The 21461-nt window shown below is 43.7% G+C and overlaps 1 protein-coding gene across 4 annotated transcripts in view; it reads left to right on the top strand.

The window, feature by feature from the left end:
- Window positions 1–21461, top strand: part of RABGAP1L (RAB GTPase activating protein 1 like) — a 454513-nt gene that overhangs the window by 87829 nt on the left and 345223 nt on the right. For all 4 annotated transcript variants that reach the window (XM_028530695.2, XM_036015478.1, XM_036015477.1 and 1 more), the window contains 2 exons: window positions 3836–4002; window positions 5604–5745. In XM_028530695.2, the coding sequence (XP_028386496.1) occupies window positions 3836–4002; window positions 5604–5745 (309 nt within the window). The remainder of the gene's footprint in view (window positions 1–3835; window positions 4003–5603; window positions 5746–21461) is intronic.

Below are 21461 nucleotides of genomic sequence, written 5' to 3'. Positions count from 1 at the left end.
AAAACAGGATAGGTAATGGAGTAGCCAAAGAACTTACATGTATGACCCATGGACATGAACTGAGGGGGGTTATTGCTGGAGGGAATGGGGGTACCAGGTAGAGGGTGCAAAGATGAAAAACAGGGATAACTGTAATAGCATAATCAATAAAATATATTTAAAAAAATATACACTCTTAAGCCAGAAAAGCAAAAGAAATGCAGAACATAACAGTTACTGACATTGGCTTTGGAATTTGAATTTTAAGATTGTTATTTATCTAATATTGGGTTGGCCATAAATCTTGTTTGTTTTTTTTTTTCGTAATATGTCAGAAAAGTGCTTAGTGCTATAACTGCTTAGTTGTCTAACTTCATTGGAAACAGTTTTGTTAGATTGTGTTGTGACAGCTGTCATATCAGTGTGCATTTAAAAAACTTAATCAAAATCGGTGAATTTTTTTCCCATAAAATGGCTGCAGTAGCACTTAGTTGTTAGATTGTATTGTGACAGCTGTCTTACCAGTGTGCATTTAAAAAACATCAAAATTGGTGAATTTTTGTGTAGTCATTTTAATATTGAAGATGGAAGAAAAGACGCAACATTTTTTGGCATATTATGCTTTATTGTTTCAAGAAAGGTAAAAACTCATCCGAAGTGCAAAAAAAAAAAAAAAGATCTGTGCTGTGTATGGAGAAGGTGCTGTGACTGACGGACCGTGTTAAAAGTGGTTTGTGAAGTTTCCTGATGGGGATTTCTCAGTGGGCAGTGCTCTGTTGTTGGGTAGACATGTCTCAATCAAATTGAGACATTAGTTGAGAACAATCAGCCCTATACCACCTGGGAGATAGCCAGCACACTCAAAATATCCAAATCAATAAAGGTATTGGTGAAAATGAAAAGTGTGTCTTTTATTTTATGGACAAAACATCTCAATGGACTTTTTAGCCAACACAATACTATTTAGAATGGTGCTCTAAAGTTTGTGAGAAGTTAATTTATATCTCCTTTAAGTCCTTCAAATTCTTTTTTAAAAAATATATTTTTCAATTACAGTTGACATACAATATTAGGAGGTAGTCTTTAGATTTTGAAGTTCCTTTTTTTACTTCACGCATCTACTGGGAAAAACCTCCACTATTCGAAAGAATCTCCCCAAAGAAACATGAATTAATTTATTAGATTATGTAGAAAGTATTTGTGCTGTGTGCTTCATATGTCATTATAGAGTTGGGTTTTGTGTGTGTGTGTGTGTGTGTGTGTGTGTAAATGATGAAAGACTATGAAAGAAATGCTGAAAGCACATTTTGAAATTGTGCATATTTTTGATAAGTATTTAGCTTATCAAAAATTATAGCTTATTTACTTTTTTCATTCATTACTTTTTTGGTTCCAGTCTTTTGACCTTTGGGAACTTATATCTTAGTAATGTATATCAGGCATTTCATTTGTGACAAACACCCTTTTCCTTGTTCTTTACTTTTTTGTATTGTTTACTATGCCTAATGTTGAACAGAATTTATAAATGGCATATACTCACATTTGTCATTTTTCCAATTGTGTTTATTTTATTCCTACTTTTTCTAGATAGTTTTACCTCATGAATTATATAATCTCACATTAAATGCCTCATTGTCATTCAACCAATAATTTATAATGAGAAAATAATGGATCTTTTTTAAAAAAAATAAGTCTTACATTCTTTTTTTTTTAAGATTTTATTTATTTATTTTTAGAGAGGGAAGGGAGGGAGAAAGAGAGAGAGAGAGACATCAATGTGCGGTTGCTGGGGGCCATGGCCTGCAACCCAGGCATGTGCCCTGATTGGGAATCGAACCTGCGATGCTTTGGTTCACAGCCCGAGCTCAATCCACTGAGCTACGCCAGCCAGGGGACATTCTTTAGTTTATACCCACAGTGGACTTTTGGTTCAAGACAGTGGATACTGATATGGAAGTATAATATATTAATGAATAGCATAAAAATAATTATTCTCAAATTTCTTCAAAGAGAGTTTTTCCCAGTCCTGTAAATTACATGCATTTGATGCACATCAATTGATTTCATACTATGGGCTAAAAAGGAAGAAAAAGTGATGATTATGTAAAATTTAGCTTTTCATATATTAGGAATAAATAAGTTTTACACCCACAGCTTTTTATTTCTGGAGACAGGCTTGTAATACCAGCCTGTACACTTATTTTTTATAATCATTCAGAAGGTAAGTGCAAAAATGAGAAAAATGAGCCAATTCATAATTTTGAAGAATAAAATATCAGAGTTTCAAAAGCAGTTTTTATCTTTGTTTATTGTAACACATAATTCAATTTCACTTTGTATTTTACACATTTAATTTTCAAGTAAAGGATTATGTATTTTAAGTTTGTTTTATTAATAAACTTTATGTAATACTGTTATTATAATAATGTTCTGATCCAAAAGATAATGTATTTTAAATTTAAAATTACTTCCTATGCAACTCCAAAATGTTGACCTGATTTCCAAAATTTTCAAATGGTGTTCTTGATATTATAAATTATTCAGAAGAGTCATGAATTGTGGTTTGATTTTTACAGAAGAAGTTGAGGCCCTGGGAGAGGAAATATCTTAGATCTTTTCACTACACTAAGTTGTGTCTTGTAGTATGTTTTGTGTTATTCTCTCTTACCTTTCTACATTACCCCTTAGACTTTCAGGTCTCCCAAGAGTCAAGGACAATGTCTAGAGAATCCTACTTTCTCTTGAATTGGCAGGGAGAATGTGTGTATTTAGTAAGAATGTAATACAATTTTTGTTGAATTTGATGACATTAATAGGCATGTGGTTGATGACTATAGATTTTGTATAATGTTTTTAAAGAACACTATTGAATGTTTCTTTTAATGAGCTTGGTTATTTGATCTTTCCTCTGAGAACCAAAAGTGATGGGCATAATAAATTTAAATTTTTTTTTAAAGTAATGCAGTAATGATATAATGGTATAGAGTAACCAAGTCACAGATTCAAAAACCCCAATGAATCCTGAAGCAGGGTAAATAAATAAAATTAAATCTATGTTTCAACTTATCATTGTGAAACTGTAGAAAACCAGCAGCCACTGGCCTGGAAGATTCCAGATTCAAATGAAAGGAAGGTTGTGGCCAAGTAAACATTTTAAATGATAAGTGAAATTTTGACTGGTAACACTATACTGTTGTGCTCTAAAGCACTTGCCAGGACTCTTGAGACATATGTAATCTATGTGAAAACTGGCAGAACTATTTCACCAGAGCTTGGATCAGCGATTTTCCAGAGGGTAAATAAATCTTGTGGACAGTGAGGGTACTGACAGATCTCCCTGAAGGCATAATGCCGAAATACGCATTTTAGTAACATCTTCCTGTACAGATTTAATATCGTGAAGGGAGAGCAGCTCTTCTGATCTGACAGTCCTCCTCAGGCAGCTCCACAAACGACCGATTTCTAGTATCTCCTTGTACGGGATGAAACAGCAAACCTTGGTGGTTTTTCCAGAGGCTTTCCTGGGAAATCTGAAAGATAGTTTTAGTGTAAAAGACATCCTGAAAATTTTTTATTATTTATATTTTATACTAAGAACTGATTTGGAGGAGGAAAAAAATAAAAGCTGTCAGAGAAGACTTGGACAATTGACTAAAATAGGATCCTGTGTGTTGAGAAGCGTACTTGGAATGCTTGGTCACCTATTCGTCACACTGACAATAAAACATTTAAAATTGAACATTGAAGGTGATATGATTATAAAGAAGCTTAGTTCTTCCGTAAGTGAGGAGACTGTCTCCTCAAACAACCAAGGCCCGGTAAAGCCAGTGTGAGACGCAGACCCTTTCTGCCGCAGACAAGCGAGTGTACATGACGGTGGCGGTGGACATGGTGGTCACGGAGGTGGTGGAGCCCGTGCGCTTCCTGCTGGAGACGCTGGTCCGTGTGTACCCTGCCAACGAGCGGTTCTGGTATTTCAGCAGGAAGACTTTCACGGAGACTTTCTTCATGAGGCTGAAACAGGTAAGGCCTTCTTGTTCTCTTCATATACTAACATGCAGATTCTTTCTGTCATTCTTTTTAAATGCTACACTAGTTCTTAAGAAGCAATAAATTTTTTCTCTGAATGACAGAGTCAAGCAATAGAGTATTTGAAAGATGCACATCTAGGTTATGTAAGTTAAAAAAAAAGCTAGCGTAATAACTGTGTACTTCCCCCCTAGAAACCTGTCATGTGTACTTGTAAAGTATCAACATGCTTAATGGAAACATTGATTTTATGTCTAAAACAACTTTTCTTCCTTTTACATATAATAATTAAAACCAAACAGACAGGGCACAGATGAACTATACCTTTGATAAAGTTATAATGAAAAAATATTCAAGTAATACTGACTAATTGTCATAGTTATTTCTATTTATAATACTATGTGAATACAGGGTGGGGCAAAAGTAGGTTTACAGTTATGAGTAAGCGAAACAGAGTTTATTCTTATATTATTATTTATTAATTATTGCATTATTTTCCACATGAACAACTGTAAGCCTGCTTTTGCCCCACCCCATATATTGTTTGACTTATCAGTAAGGTTATAAAATTATTTTAATATTAAATGAAGAAAATTAGGGGTTTCTGTGACATTCCTAAACTAGGCAGTGTCAGTAGGCAATACACATAGTTTCTGTTTTGTAGTGAAGGAAGAAGGTAACCACTACCAGTCATCTTTCCGCTGATGCTTGTTGAGTGCCTAATAATACAGGACAGCGCTGTGTCAGGCACTGTGTTATTTCTGATCGAAGTGAACATAGTCCCTACCCTTTGGGCACTTGCTTTCTAGTCCACAAGACAGCCATTAAACAAATGAATATGATAATAAATGTGTAATTACATTGCAGTGAGTTCAGTGAAGGAAGAACAGGATATGATGAGAATCGAAATACGGGGAACTTAGGAACTCAGGTTGGGTTCTTTGTGGAAGTGAAAAGACCCAAGGTTGCTGGGACCGAGCAAAGAGCAGGAGGAAGGGCTCTCTTGGCAGAGAGAGAAGGATGCCCCTACCCCTTTGAGCCAGGAGAGGGTTTAAAGGTTTCTAGCGCTGAAACCAGGCCAGGATGGGGCATGTAGTATCACACTTGGGTCTGAGACGAGGCTGGAGGCACTTGATCTAGGGCTTTGTAGGCATCGCTGGGTTAGTTAATTGGCAGTTATCTTAGTTTTTCCTCCTTAAAAAGCCATTTAGAGTGTAAACTATTTATAAGGTAGAAATGATCTACTTCAGTGAATTAGTTGAAAGATGTAACCGAATCCTCTTTCCCTCAGCGTGAGGCAGTCTTAAGAATCAGGTAACACTTACTTACCTGCCTGTCCTAGAATCTGTTTTTTTTTTCTGATAAAAAAGATGGACTTCTCCCCAAACGGTCAGCAGGTTTCATTGTTTGGTTGACATGATGCTAGAAGAACCATGCATTTAGAGTGTCATGCGAAGAAGAAAGCACTTCCAACCTTTTCTCAAACGGGGCATGCCCCTCTTCGGCCCGGCTCTTTCAAGAGGACCATTGAAACACATCTTTCAGGGTTTCCTTCTGGTTTCTAACATTGAAACACTCGTTTATGTCTTTCTCAGTCCGAGGGCAAAGGTCACACCAGTGCTGGAGATGCAATCTATGAGGTGGTGAGTCTCCAGCGAGAGTCTGAGAAGGAGCAGCCCCTGACTCCTACTAGTGGAGGGGGCCCACTGTCGCCCCAGGAGGATGAAGCAGAAGAGGGTAAGAAGGGACCCTTACTGCGTGCCCTTTCTTTGTATAACCGCTTTACTCAGAATCCTCAATGGCGTGTGTGTGTGTCGATGGGCATGTATGAGTGGTGGGGGAGGGGCGGGGATTGTTCCTAGGCTCTGCCACTCGCAGGCTAGGTCCTGCTAGGTGCAGAGAGAACTTGGTTCTTGGAGTGTCTCGGTTGTGTGGTCCCCGGTGTCACTTACGCAACTATTTAAATTTGGCAGCCTCACTTTGCTGTTTGCCTCCTGTTTTATTTGAAGTAGTTTTGAAGTGTTTAATCACAAGTTTCAAATTCTCTCAAGTGCTGTTAGACTTCCAGCGAAATGTTATGTCCTACTTTTCGTGTGGCATTATTCACTCTGACTTTTCGTTGGTGCCTTACATAACACTTACCACTCGCTTTTTTGAAGCTGTGATGTCTGCCCTGTGCGCTACCTGGATGCTGCCGAGAGACGCTGGCCAGCCTCGGGGGAGTCCCGGTTCGCTTGGCTCTGCGCCCAGTCCTCTTTTCGTAGAGACTGGGGCTCAGCGACAGCGCCTCACCCTCAGCCCTCACACTGTCTGTGAATAGAATAGGGTGTATTAAAATAAATGCCTGGATTTATATCATCTCTGAAAAAAATCTTAAAATTCTCAGTCTTTTCTCTATGACACTATTTTTTCTTGGATTGCCATAAAATAGTTATTTTTAGCTAATATTGAGTGTGTGTGTGTATATATATATTATATATATATGCTAGACATTATTCTAGTGTTTCATTAAAAAAACTTTATGAAGATACAATTTATGTACTGTGGAACTCACCGGTTTTAAGTGTGCAGTTTATTGAATTTTGACGACTGTGCAACCGCCAACGGAGTCACAATATAAAACATTTCCATGGCACAGAAGCTTCACTCGTGCCCTTCAGCGTCTGTCCTGTCCCCTCACACCCAGTGTCTGGCCGCCACGGGCCTGGCTTCTGGCAGCGTGGGTAGCTTCTCTGCAGTTTCGTACGGAAGGAATCGTACAGCCCACAGTCCTGTGTGTGTGGCATCTTCCCTCAGTAGCATACTACTTTTGGGATCTATTGATGTTGTAAACGTATTTGGTTCCTTTTTATTGCCGAGTAGTATCTGTTGTAAAGATATACTGTGATTTGTATATCTGTCTAGTCACCAGTTAATGGACCTTCGAGTTGTTTCTAGCTGCTGGTCTTTAGCAGTAAAGCTGCTCTGAGTATTTGAGTGTAAGTCTTTAGTGAGAATATTGCTTTCATTCCTCTTGGGTAAAAACCTAGGGGTGGACTAGCTGGGTTTTATGATAAGTGTATGCTTAACTTTATAAGAAACTACTAAGCTGTATTTCAGAGTAGCTGTACCATTTTCCATCTTTATCAACCATAGGAGTCAGTGCCATACCTTATCAACATTTGACATTGTTAGTTTAAAAAGTTTCATCCATTCTGGGTATTTTGTAGTACTAATTTGCCTCTCCCTCACAACTAGTGATATTGTACATCTTTTCATATATTTGCCACTTGTATATCTTCTTGGGCAAGAGTCTGTTCAAATCTGTTATACATGTTTAAATTGGGTTATTTGTATTTTTGTTGATTTTCAAGATTTCTTTATATGTATTGATAAAAATCCTTTATTAGATAGGTTTTACAAATATTTGCTCCCATTCTGTAGTTGGCCTTTTCATTTTCTGAACAATGTCTTTTGAAGAGCAAAAGTTTAATTTTATTGAAGTCTAATTTTTTAGTATTTTCCTTTATGTTTAAGTTTTTATTTAAGTTTTTATTTAGTTATTTAAGTTTTTATGAGTGGTTGGAGGAAGGTAGAAGTCAGAGTTGTTTTGTTTTTTGGCTTAAAAATAATATTTATTATCTCTTATAATTTCTGTGGATTAAAAGTTAGGAAGTGGCTCATCAGGGCCACTCTGGCTAAGAGTTTCTTACCAGGAGTCAGATATAGTCTAGGGTTGTAGACCTCTGCAGGCCTCTTTGCACGGGGCTGAAAGCTTGGAGAAACTTCCACGGGGCTCATTCACACAGCTGTCAAAATGACGCTGGTGGTTGGCAAACAGCTGTGCTTCCTCTCCCCATAAGCCTCCCCATAGGGGTTGCTTGGGCATCCTCACGGTGTAGTGGCTCGCCTCCCCTAGGGAGCCGTCCAAGACGCCAGCCAAGGCGGAGGCTGCAATGCCTTTGGTGTCCTAGCCGTGGAGTCACACACCACACTTCTCATCGACAGTATTCTGCCGATCACAGAGCCTAGCCCTTACTTCCACGGTGTGACGCTACTGTATTCTGTACAAGACTCCCAAGAACAATGTGACCATCTTCATCCTAGCTGACACGAAGAGGAAGAGAGATCATACAGAGAAGAATTTTGGGCCAGACCAAAAGTTCCGTGCCCATTGTTTTTTGGCTAAATAAGAACATGGGGGTGTTTGGGGAATGTAATTGAGCCCTGCGCTCGGGAGGAAGAAGAAACAGGCATGCCAAGCATCCACCAGCAAGTTATTTAAGCACAAGATTTCAGGCAACTTCTTGTGAAACTGCCATTCTCTTTAGAAATGAAAAATATATGGAACTAGAATGGGGAAAGAACAAAAGTAATAAAATGACAGGCACTTCTCTATAAGAATACTTTGCACAGTTTCGCATCACATAAATATACCTTTTATTCTAATTTAGTAAATACAATTCCTCATCGCTATCCTATGAAGTCAAAAGAAGGATAGCTAACTAACATGGCTTAAGTATCTGTTTTGTGCACTATAATGCATTGGTATTTGATAGACCTAGTTTCATATTATACTTACATTAGCTCTGAGCTATAATATTATCATCTTTACATCTCATATGATGTAAAAGTTTTAAGTAAATCACTTGAGGTCATTGGGCTAAAAAGTAGGATATACAGGATTCAAACCTACGTCAGTCCACCTCAAGGCCATGGGGTTTCATGGCTCACTAAATCAAGGTCTTTTCACTTAGATGGCTGGATTGGTTTAACTTCCCTCTTACTTGTTTAAAAGGTAGTCATTTTAGTATTCCTTGTACAATGTATTCCCTTTTTCTAAAATTATATTTTATTGATTATGTTATTACAGTTGTCCTGGTTTTTCTCCTTTGCCCCCTCTACTCAGCACCCCCCCACTCCCTCAGGCAGTCCCCACACCATTGTTCATGTCCAGGGGTCATACGTAGGTTCTTTGGCTACTCCATTTCCTATACTGTATTTTACATCTCCATGGCTATTCTGTGACTACCAGTTTGCCTATTTGCACTTCTTAACCCCCTCGCCTCTTTACCCATCCCCCCCACCCACCATTTGGCAACCATCAAAACATTCTCTGTATCCATGATTCTGTCTCCATTCTTGTTTGCTTAGTTTGTTTTTTAGATTCAATTGTTGATAGATATGTATTTATTGCCATTTTATTGCTCATAGTTTTGATCTTATTTTTCTTAAATAAATCCCTTTAACATTATACTCCTAATTGTTTAAAAGGTAGTGTTTTTAGTATTCCCTGTACAGACAACATTTTCTCAGTCTTACATATTCTAGACCATGTCCTTAATGTCTAGAATCAGAGGCTTCACATAGGAGGATATAATATGAAAATATAACATGACACCAAACAGCACTGTTACATGTGGAAGCATTTTTGAAGAGTGATTTCAAGCATGCAGTAAACTAGTGCATTCAAAGAGAACTTTAGATACAGAATTTAAAAATTAGGTCAGCCAGAAGCTACACATACATCCTTAAAGGACAGGCTGTGGAAAAATCCATTGGAAGCCATAGTGTTCTCTTCAGAAGAAATCTTTGACACATAAGCACACCTTTAGATTGGAAAGGTATTTTTTGATCCATAGATAATTACTTCAGAGGTGATGAGATTTGGAAGTTGTACAGGTGTGTAACAGATGTGTACTTTAATGGAAGAGCCATTTACTTATGGAAGCAACATTACTAGAAAACTGATAGATTTAGAAGTAAATGACAAACCAGATGATCCCAGTTTTGGCTCGTTATTAATCAGCTGAATGTCCAGAAACACCCACTCTCAGGATCTTAAAACCACGTGGGGAGGCACTGGCAAGGCCATCACTTTTTAGTTTTAGCAGAGAGCTAAATTTGAAGCTTTTTGTTTTTACATTTTCCAATGTATTTTATTGATTGTGCTATTACAGTTGTCCCATTTTCCCCCCTTCACTCCCCTCTGCTCTGCACACCCCCTCCCACCCACATTCCTCCCCTTTAGTTCATGTCCATGGGTCATACGTGTAAGTTCTTTGGCTTCTACATTTCCTATACTATTCTTACACTCTCCCTTTCTATTTTCTGCTTGCCATCTATGCTACTTATTTTCTATACCTTTTCCCCCTCTCTTCTCCTCCCACTCCCCTGTTGCTAACCCTCCATGTAATCTCCATTTCTGTGGTTCTGTTTCTGTTCTAGTTTGCTTTTGTTTTTGTTTTAGGTGTGGTTGTTAATGATTGTGAGTTTGCTGTCATTTTACTGTTCACATTTTTTATCTTCTTTTTCTTAGATAAGTCCCTTTAACATTTCATAAAATAAGGGCTTGGTGATGATGAACTCCTTTAATTCGACCTTATCTGAGAAGCACTTTGTTTGCCCTTCTATTCTAAATGAAAGCTTTGCTTGATAGAGCAATCTTGGATGTAGGTCCTTGCTTTTTATGACTTGGAATACTTCTTTCCAGCCCCTTCTTGCCTGCAAGGTCTCTTTTGAGAAATCAGCTGACAGTCTGATGGGAACTCCTTTGTAGGTAACTGTCCCTTTTTCTCTTGCTGCTTCTAGGGTCCTTTCTTTCATTTTAATCTTGGGTAATGTAATTATGATGTGCCTTGGTGTGTTCCTCCTTGTGTCCAACTTCTTTAGGACTCTCTGAACTTCCTGGACTTTCTGGAAGTCTATTTCCTTTTCCAAATTGGGGAAGTTCTCCTTCATTATTTGTTCAAATAAATTTTCCACTTGTTGTTCTTCCTCTTCTTCTGACACCCCTATAATTTGGATGTTGGAATGTTTAAAGATATCCTGGAGGTTCCTAAGCCTCTCCTCATTTTTTTGAATTCTTGTCTCTTCATTCTTTTCTGGTTGTATGTTCCTTCCTTCTGGTCCACACTGTTGATTTGAGTCCCAGTTTCCTTCCCATCATTATTTGCTCCCTGTGTATTTTCCTTTATTTCACTTAGTGTGGCCTTCACTTTTTCATCTAATTTGTGACCTAGTTCAACCAATTCTTGTGGGCATTCTGATTACCAGTGTTTTGAACTCTGCACCTGATAGGTTGGTTGGCTATCTCTTTGTCACTTAGTTGTATTTTTTCTGGAGTTTTGATCTGTTCTTTCATTTGGGCCATTTTTTTTGTCTTGATGCACCTGTTATGCAGTGAGGGGCGGAGCCTTAGGTATTCACCAGGGTGGGGCCACCCAGTCGCTGGGTTGTAACGCTGTATGTGGGGCAGGGATCCAAGAGGGGCAGTGGCACCCTGTCCACTCTCTGCTGGTTTTCAGTCACTTCCTCCGCTTCCCCCAAGCATACTGGTCCCTTCTGGTGCTGGTTCCCGGGTGGGTGAGTTTGTGCATGTTCTAGGACCCTGTGGGTCCCTCCAATGGACTCTCCTGTGAGGCTGGGAGTCTCTCTTAGTTCAACCCCCACAGGTGTTTTCAATTAGTGGTTTGAGGCTTTATTTCCCTGCTGGGGCCCTGGGTTGCACAGTCTGTGCTCTCCCCAGTTGTTCCTCCCAGTTTATCTGTGCACAAATGTGGGACCCCCCAGTCCACAGTCCACCACCTCACTGGGTCCACCAGCCACCGCCTTGCCATGAGCCCTCTCTGCCCCGCTGCCCATCTCTGCCCCTCCTACCAGTCAGTCTGGGTGAATGTTTTTCTTTAACTCCTTGGTTGTTGGACTTCCATACAGTTTGATTTTCTGTCAGTTATGGTTGTTTTTTGTTTTTAAATTGTTGTCCTCCTTTTGGTTGTGCGAGGAGGCACAGTGTATCTACCTGTTACAGAACAACAAGGGGGGGGCCTGGGACGATATACTATTACCAAAAGGAACCCCCCCCCAGGTTCGTTATGTCCGCCGCCAGAGTAAAGATGTCTCTCAATGTCAGATTCATGAAAAGGAAAGGAATGTATTATTCATTTGAAATAACACAGACTAAAGTTCCCCATAAATACACAGTACTCCCAGCACCCTCCACATGGCAAAAGGGAACACTTACAAAGCCTTGTGGTCCCGACTCTCACCCAGGCCGCATGGTCCTAAACAGACGCGTGGTCCCAAAAAGAGAGATGCCCAATGGCTGCCGTGCCTCCGTTTAAATCTCAGCGCCGATCTTCCTCTGCAGCCCCACTTCCGGCTCCTCCCACAATTGGCCACAGCTGCCCGCATTCTGGGCAGTTGTGCCCTGTGGTGTGGAGTCAATTATCTCCAAGCTCTTCTGGACCCCATTACAAATCCCTATTTGGGGCTCCCCTCTGGACTGCACCCTGTTACAAATCCCTCCTTTCAGATTTACACCCACTTTATAATCTTATAAAGGACAATGGACGAAGGTCTTATCCTTTTGTAACTACTTCCGGCTGGACATGGATGTCATCCTACCTACCTGTGGGTCAGGGGTGCCCTGAAAGGGGGGGGGTGCATGCAGCATGGAGGGAGTCCTGTAAGGTACCTGTAAGGGAAAGGACCTTACAGAATCCTGGTCAGTTGGCTGTCACCAGGAAGTTGGAGGCTTGGTGTCCAAAGGCTGGCATTACTGGACTGTTGGCATCCTGGTCATACTCTGGAGGTGACCGATTTGGAAAGAATTGGAAGGAACAATGAAATCATAACCACTAAATGACAAAGGCAAGGGCTTAGGTAAAGAATGGCTTATCTGGAGAAAGGTGTACAAGGCACGCTACACCTATCCAAAGCTCTTGTGGCCCACTATACTTCACTCGGGCTGAGGGGACTATATTAGAGTTTCCCTCCTTTCAGATTTCTGGGCCCTTTCTGTCCAAGCCATCAAGACAGAAAAGGGAAAATCAGTTCTAAAGTGAAGCCCACAGATTGCCCGAACCCTTCACCAACTCAGCCACTCAGTTCAGCTAAACCGTTGAGTCTCAAGGGGCGATGATGAAGATGGGCCCCTTAAGCGGGGCCTGTATTGCAACCAGTCACTCAGGCAATGAAATCATAGGTATATGCCCGATGAAGACAGAAGAACACACAGGTTAATTCACACAACAATCCCCAAACCAGTCTCTGTTCCTGTGAGACTGTCTTTTGGGAAGACATTCAGTTGCAAGGCCTTCCTGCAATGACATTTAACAATGGCAATTTTACATGTCCTCCGTACCTGTAAATTGTATATGTTAGGTGATATTGCAAACCCAATTTCAACTTTCAAAAGAAAACAAACTTTCTAGACAGTTAGCTACACCATTCTGATGTCCAATACTGAGCACTGTGATTTTCCTTGAACCAAAATTTTTCTCCTTAAGATCACCCTCACCATTATTAAAGGGACTATGGGTCCTGTTTTTTAATTTTGACTGTTCGTTTGCATAAACACACCAAGAGCAGCCTGGATCACTTATGATCTTTAAGTCCACTCTACTGGAACTCACACAGGGAACCTTTAGATTGACTTCTCGGTCTGCCCTTTGGGGCACAGAAGCAGAGCCACACATCCACCACCTGGCTTTGCCTGTGCCAGTTGTTTCACTCAAATCCTTGAGGCTTCCGTTGTGCCTACAGGTTCCTTTTTGGCCATCTTTCAGGAAAGCAACCTTTGTTCCTTCCCTGGAAAGACTGCCATGAACTGCACAACCAACCAAAGTACCGGGCTTTTCTTGTGGGCTTACACTAGCTTCGCAAGTCAATCCAGTTCCTCAGGGCTTTTTGGTAAGGACCAGAACCCATACATGCCTCTTTCAGGTGTGACATTCCAGTCAAAGTCTTGGTTAACAAAACCACTATTAGCGATTGGTCTTGTTGATTTTTATGCAAAGAAACCTTATGTCATCACTCACCCCTTCAGAATGCCAAATTCTGGAGGAACAGTTAGGGAGAAAAACACAAAGTGTGAAGGAAAATCCTTTCCCTTCTGATATCCACCTAGATTGCATCTCCATGCCTTATACATTCCATTACTAACTTTCATTACATAATTCCTTCCTAAAACTTTCACTTTTCCATTTATCTTTATAGTTTCCCACAGACCTTCTGCAACCTTCACAAACCCTCTATTCTTTTATGCTGCTTTGCCTCTGGCTGAAGCACTCATCAGCCTCAAGTGACCCTTCCTGGGTCCTGAGCGGCAAAGGCATTCTCCCCAGCCAGTTACAAGAGACCTTTCTTAGGTCTTCAGGTTTCTGATCAGAAACAAAACCAGTGTTAGAAATGTGCTCTTTTTCTACGAAACCAGAAAACAAGTAGTTGAGGTTTCCTTTACTCCAGGTTTAAAACTTTCACAACCTTTACACATAATTTTACTCATCCAGATTTAACCACCATTCTCTTTTAATCCTGGTTCCTTTCCCACACTGGGAAGGATTATACTTTAACTCAGTACGTGGCAGCTGAAAGTCCCTAGCTTTACAAACACTTTCATGTCACCCTGTACTGGGATTCGTTGTTTCTTTCCGGAAGAGGAATTTCAGACCTTCCTCCGGAGCGCAGGCCCGGCTTTCCCTTCCTGCCTCCGCTGCAGCAGTAGGGGCTGTGTCTCTCTTAGGTGGTGCCCGTTTTACCCGTGTGTGGTGAATCCAGGGCTTAAGTCCCATCAGCTTCAGGGAGGAATGCATTGTCAACAGGACATCGTAGGGACCAGTCCATTGTTCAGACAGCTGCTGTTCAGGGCCTTGGCTCTTCCAGGTCTTTAGGAGGACCTGGTCCCCTGGCTGGAACGGGTGCAGGGGCTCGTCAGAGGGGTAGACAGACCTGCAATGAGCGCACTTGTGCAAGACGGTTAGTGTCTGCCCTAAATGCTGTACATATTGCTTAATTCGTGCCTCGTGCTCCGAATCCAGAGGGGGTGTACCTAAGACAGAAATTTGGAGGGTTTTCCCACAAACTATTTCAAACGGGCTCAGTTTAAGCCCGCTTCTGGGTGCCACTCTGATTCACAGCAAAGCAATGGGGAGTGCCTGGTCCCATTTTAAATGTGTTTCCTGGCATATTTTTGCCAAAGTCTTCTTTATGGTGTGATTCATTTTCTCAGTCTTTCCTGTGGACTGAGGTCTCCAAGATGCATGCAATTTCCATTGTATCTGCAATGCCTGTCCGACCTTCTGGGAGATTTCTGAAGGGAACGATCGTCCATTGTCGCTTTGAATACTTTGGGGAAGTCCAAACCTGGGAATTACTTCTTTAAGCAACAGTTTTGCCACCTCAGTTGCCTTTTCAGTCCTGGAGGGGTACAATTCTACCCACCCGGAAAAAGTATTCACGAAGACCAACAAGAATCTGAAATTTCCCTTTGTTTTAGGCATTTGTGTGAAGTCCACCTGCCAGTCCTCAAAGGGGCACATCCCTTTGTCTTGTGCTCCCTTTTCTGCAGGAACACGCCCTGTCTTAGGGTTGTTTCTGGCACATATCTGACAGGCTTGGATGATCCTGTGGACAGTCTTTTGCAAATAAGGGCCCTTCAGGTGTGGCCTAATGAAGTCCATTAGAGCACCCCTTCCACAGTGGGTCCCTTCATGTGGGTGCTTGAGGACGGGATGCACTAGAGCCTCAGGGAGTAAAATCACACCACGGGCGTTGACCTTCCACGTAGAATTGGGATCAGTGTTAGTGAATCCCCGTTCACAGGCCGGCTCCTCATCCTGTTCCGTGGAATGAGGTTTAAACTCTGACAAGTCCAGATGGGGAACCAGGGCCGCTAGGCGCCGCGACTCCTTGGTTGCTTGTCTGGCTGCTTTGTCAGCAATGTGGTGTCCCTGACTGGTTTGGAACCATCCCTCTGGTGTCCCGGGCAGTGCATTATAGCAACCTGGTCCGCCACATTCACTGCCTCTAGTAGCTATAAAATCACCTCTGAGTGTTTAACATCCTAGTTCCCTGAGGTTAAAAGACCTCTTTCTTTCCATATTGCTCCATGGGCATGGACTACCATGAAGGCATACTTGGAATCTGTGTATATATTAACTTTCTTTCCTTGGGACAGCAGTAAGGCTCTTGTGAGGGCGATGAGTTCAGCCTTTTGTGCTGAGGTTCCTGGCGTAAGGGCCTGGGCTTCCATTACCTTGTCTGCCGTGGCCACTGCATAGTCCGCTCGTCGCTGGCCTTTGTCCATGAAGCTGCTCCCGTCTGTATACAGCTCCCAGTCCGGTGACGCCAGCGGCTGGTCCATCAGATCTGGCCTGCTAGAATAAACTTGGTCAATTATTTCCAAGCATCCATGCTCAAGGGCGGAGTCCCCCTCCACATTTGGGAGTAGGGTGGCTGGGTTCAGGGTTGTGGTGGTCTGCAAGGTAGCATTTGGATTGTCCAGCAAAATGGCCTGGTATTTCCCCATACGCCCTGCTGTCAGCCAATATCCTCCTCTCTGTTCTAGCAGAGTCGGAACCTGGTGTGGCACCAACACTGTAGTAGGTCGTCCCAAGGCAAACTTTTCAGCTTCCTGTAAGATGTCACAGGTGGCCGCTACTGCTCGGAGGCACGGTGGCCATCCTTTCGTTGTGTGGTCCAGCTTCTTTGAGAGATAGGCTATGGGTCTGGGGATATTTCCCAGGGTCTGGATTAGCACCCCCAGTCCTATCCCCTGCCTTTCATGAATGTACAATATGAAAGGCTTCTGTAAGTCCAGCAGTCCTAACGTAGGGGCCAAAGCCAGCTTCTCCTTCAAAGTATCAAATGCTACCTGAAATCCCTGTCCATTCTAGGGGTTCAGAGTCCAGTCCTTTTAGGACATTATATAGTGGCTTTGCTATGAGTCCAAAGTTTGGAATCCAATTCGACAAAACCCTGTAAGTCCCAAGAACCCACAAAGCTGCCTTTGATTTTCTGGGATTTTTAGCATAGCAATGGCTTGCTTTTTAACTGCCATCAGACTCCTGGTACCTTGTTTCAGTTGAAATCCCAGATACGCCACTTCCTGTTTGCAAACTTGGGCCTTATGACGTGGCACTTTATATCCGCTCTTTGCCAAATGACTTAGAACTGTGATGGCGTTGTGCAAACGGCCCTCATAGTTACTGCTGGCTATTGACAGGTCATCCACGTACTGCAATAGAACTGATTTCAACTGAACGAACATTCCTTAAGTCTTTGCCAACACTTCCCCGAATATTGTCGGGGAGTTTTTGAATCCTTGTGGCAGCACAGTCCAGCAGTATTGGAGCGTGGCTTTAGTCTCTCAGTTCTGCCACTCAAAGGCAAGCGATTGCGGAGCCTGCTCATCTGTCGGGATGCAAAAAAAGCATCCTTTAAGTCCAGGACTGAAAACCATTTGCTATCCCCAGACACCATAGTCAACAGGGTGTAAGGGTTAGGCACACAGCAGGGTGAATGTCCTGGACAATGTCACTGATGGCCCGGAGATCCTGTACAAACCGGTACTCATCTGAGTGTGGCTTTTTGACTGGCAAAATGGGAGTGTTGTATGGTAGCCGGCAGGGCCGAATTAATCCTGATTTCAGAAACTTCTGCAACACTGGCTGGATCCCCTCTAACGCCTCCTTTTTGAGGGGATACTGCTTCTTTCATGGGACCCGCACCCCTTCTTTCAGATATATCTTTACAGGTTGTACGTTAACTGCTTTACGTGGGGTTTTGTCAGCCTACCAAACAGTTCGATCGACCTGCTCGCAGATCTCAGGTGGGAAGGGTTCACCTCCAGGACCTCCAGGACCGGTCAGGGAAGCCTGCAACCGGAGGGCATTTTCCAGCAGGACTTCCACACAGCTGCTGTCGCTTGGGGGAAAAGGTTATTTGTGCATGCAGTTTACACGGCACATCTCTGCCCAGCAATGGAGTGGGACAATGAGGCATGTACAGAAAACTGTGTGTAAGCTTTTGCCCCCCAAGCTGGCATTCCAGAGGTTGCAGGAATGTCTGTTTTTGGACCTGTCCAGACACACCAGTAACTGTTACTTCATTTGCACTTTTTCCAGTCAACTCTGTGTTCAACACTGAGTATGTGGCTCCTGTATCTGCAAGAAAGTCAACTGGCTCATCCCCCACAGTCACTCGTACCCAGGACTCCTATGGGGAAACAGTGATGGGCCGGGAGGTGTCCAGTGGAGCCCCTGGGCCTCCTCATTCCTTGTCATCCTCCATTTCTTGCTTCACCCTCATTCGACCTGGATTCTTACTCCCCCTTTCCCTTTTGCGATGTGGACACTCATTCCTCCAGTGCCCCTCCTCCTTACAATGGGCACATTGATTACGGCCTAGTGCCCCTTTCTTCTTCTCCGTAGGGCCCCTTCTGCCACTGGCAGGGTGGTGGGCACCCACTGAGTTTCCTTTTTCTGCCCTAGGGCCCCTCTTCGTTTGTTTTCCCTGGGCTAACTCCCAAAACACTGTGGCCCGTTTTGCCTTCCCTGCTTTCCGGGCATTGTGGACTTTAAATGCTATGTCCACTAGCTGGGAGGAGCTCATTCCCAGCACTCCGTCTGCACGCTGGAGTTTGTTCCTGACATCCGGAGAGCTCTGCCCAATAAAAGTCATGTTTACCATTCTCTCATTCTCTGGTGCCTCTGGATCAACATCCATGTACTTCCTATATGCCTGATAGATCCTTTCTAAAAATTCAGAAGGATCCTCATCTGGCTTCTACTGGAGAGTCTGTTATCAGGTTCAGACTCCTCTGCTTGGGCACTCCTTTCCTAAGTCCTTCCAACATGCACCTTCTATAGTGTCTCAAAGAGGTTAAGCCATCTCTGCTATTCGGGTCCCACTTAGGGTCTACCCGAGGAATTGCGTCGACTGGGTTAAGAATTCCCTCGGTGTCCTCATCGCGGAGACGCTGGGCCTCCTGATCAGCCCTATTTAGAACCAACCGTCTTTCGTCTGCTGTTAGCAAAATGTTTAGGAGGGCCTGTACGTCTGCCCAGTTTGGGTGATGTGTGGCAAAAATAGAGGCAGTAAGATCTGCCATCTGCTGAGGATCATTCCTATATGAGGGATTGGCATTCCTCCAGTTTAGTAAGTCTGAAGTGGAGAACAGAGTATGGGCCCAATAGTAACCAGCGGCTGGCCTTCTTCATTTATTCTGCCTGTTAGGTATTGCCTCAAAGGGTACTGGCTGGCTACACCTTTGGAGGCTCCCCGGGTATAGGAGGTGCCCTGGCGAGTTCTGGGGGGTGAGACACATTCCTCAGCAGGTGGGGGCGGAGCAGTTGGCTTTGCAATCTCCACTTCAGGGTAAGGTGGCGCCTCACGGAGGTCCCTCCCACCTGTGGGGGGTGGTGCCCCAAGGCTTCACCCTGCAGAGGGGGCCAGGCCCCTCCCACCTGTGAGGGGGACGGCCCTATGGAGATGCCCCCCACACATAGGGGGTAGGGTGGAGGCAAAACACAGGCTCCTCCCACCTGCTGGTGGGGCTTCGGAGCAAAGCTGCCACGCACCCCCTGGGGGTGGGGTGCCCCCAGTTGAGGCAATGCGCAGGCCCCACCCACCTGTGAAGGTGGGGGTGGAACTCAAGCTGCACCCACCTGTGAAGATGGTGACGGCCCTTTGGCTTTGGTTTCGGGAGCCAAGGAGACCCCTCCCACCTGTTGGAGGGGCTGGTGAGCAGAGCCAACTCGCAGAGGGTGCGAATCCATGGTGGAAACTTCTCCCACCTGCAAGGAGGGGGGAGTCGTGGTGGGCCCCACCTCTTGGGGAGGCAGCAGCACCACTGGAGTTCCCCCTGCCTGCGAGCCCCCATTCCCTGGGTTCAGAGCATTAATGAGGTTTATCTCCTCATTCTCTCTTCCTGTGTTCGACTATCAGGGAGGGGTTCTGAGACCACACTTCCCTTCTGGACCATCACACGCTTCTCTGTCTCTGGCACAAGGCTGTTGTGCAACATTATAAACACATTAAGATAGTGTAACTCTTTCGATAGTTCACACCGCCGGCAACACTGTTTCAATCTAGCAGTGATGCAGCAACTCAAAGAACCATTCACGGGCCATCTCAGCTCATCACCCAAAACATAAGTAGGCCACACCGTGTTACAATAATAAACCATTAACTGCTTAGTCAAGGGATTCTTGTGTGTTGACCTAGCACAGTAGTTCTCCCAATCCCTTAGGATCCTACCCAATGGGCTCCACTTAGGGACTGGCTCAGAACTACTCTTACAGTTCCAACAAAGCAAGCAAAAGTTCAGAGCAAAAGGAATACAGATGGCGTAAAGACCAGGTGTTTCCCCTCCTGTTGCCCACAATTCCCGCTCCATTATTCCCCCCCAAATAGCACTCAGAAACCAAGTTTTCAAGCAAAACATTTTCACGTCTCTGCTCCCTCCCCATTTTGTTTCCTTTTCACCTTCCCAGGTGTGATAGGCCGCCGATGCCCTCAGGAGGAGTGCAGAGAAATTCTCGAGACTGGGAAAACTCCAAAGTGTTACTCTCTCGCACCTGAGGGGGTCCGTCTGCCATGGACAATTGTGGTCCCGGTGGAGTCCCCCAAAACTGTTACAGAACAACAAGGGGGGGCCTGGGACGATATACTATTACCAAAAGGAACCTCCAGGTTTGTTATGTCTACCTTCAGAGGAAAGACGTCTCTCAATGTCAGAGATTCGTGAAAAGGAAAGGAATGTCTTATTCATTTGAAATAACACAGACTAAAGTTCCCCACAAATGCACACAGTCCTCCCAGCACCCTCCACGTGGCAAAAGGGAGCACTTCCAAAGCCTCGTGGTCCCGACTCTCACCCAAGCCGCGTGGTCCTAAACAGACGCGTGGTCCCAAAAAGAGAGATGCCCAATGGCTGCCGTGCCTCCGTTTAAATCCCAGCGCCAGTCTTCCTCTGCAGCCCCATTTCCGGCTCCTCCCACAATTGGCCACAGCTGCCAGCATTCTGGGCAGGTGTGCCCTGTGGTGTGGAGCCAGTTATCTCCAAGCTCTTCTGGACCCTATTACAGATCCCTGTTTGGGGCTCCCCTCTTGGCTGCACCCTGTTACATACCTACGCCTCCATCTTGGCTGGAAGTCCCCAAGCTTCCCTTTTTTTAAAGAAAGATTTTATATATTTACTTTTAGATAGAGGGGAAGGGAGGGAGAAAGGGAGAGAAGCAGTGATGTGCGAGAGAAACATCAATCAGCTTCCTCTTGCACACCCCCGACCGAGCAGGTGGCCTGCAACCCAGGCGTGTGCCCTGACCAGGAAGCCACTGAGACACACCAGCCAGGGCAGGTTTCATTTTTGATGTAGCCATTTGACAGGGTTTGTTTTGTTTTGTTTGTTTGTTTTTGACACAGTTGTGTCAGAATGGCTACCTCAAAATGTAAGGAAAGAGGGAAGAGGAGATAAATTTGAGAATATTCTGGAGGTAAAAATCATCAAGGCTTATAAATTAATTGGATGTCCTGGGCAGCAGAGGAGAAAGGAGGAGGAAGAATCAAAGGTTATATCCAGGCCCTGTCTTAGGTGCCAGTCACCGAGAGAGGGAACACGGGAACAAGGAGAGTGGGTTGGGGCGGGGCTAAGACTCATTCAGGTTTAGACGTTGGTGAGTTTGAACTCA

Source organism: Phyllostomus discolor, chromosome 14 (assembly GCF_004126475.2).
Source record: "Phyllostomus discolor isolate MPI-MPIP mPhyDis1 chromosome 14, mPhyDis1.pri.v3, whole genome shotgun sequence".
In the NCBI taxonomy this organism is placed as follows: Eukaryota; Metazoa; Chordata; class Mammalia; order Chiroptera; family Phyllostomidae; genus Phyllostomus; species Phyllostomus discolor.
The sequence above is the reverse complement of the archived record's forward strand: the minus strand, read 5'-3'. Positions and strand labels throughout refer to the sequence as shown.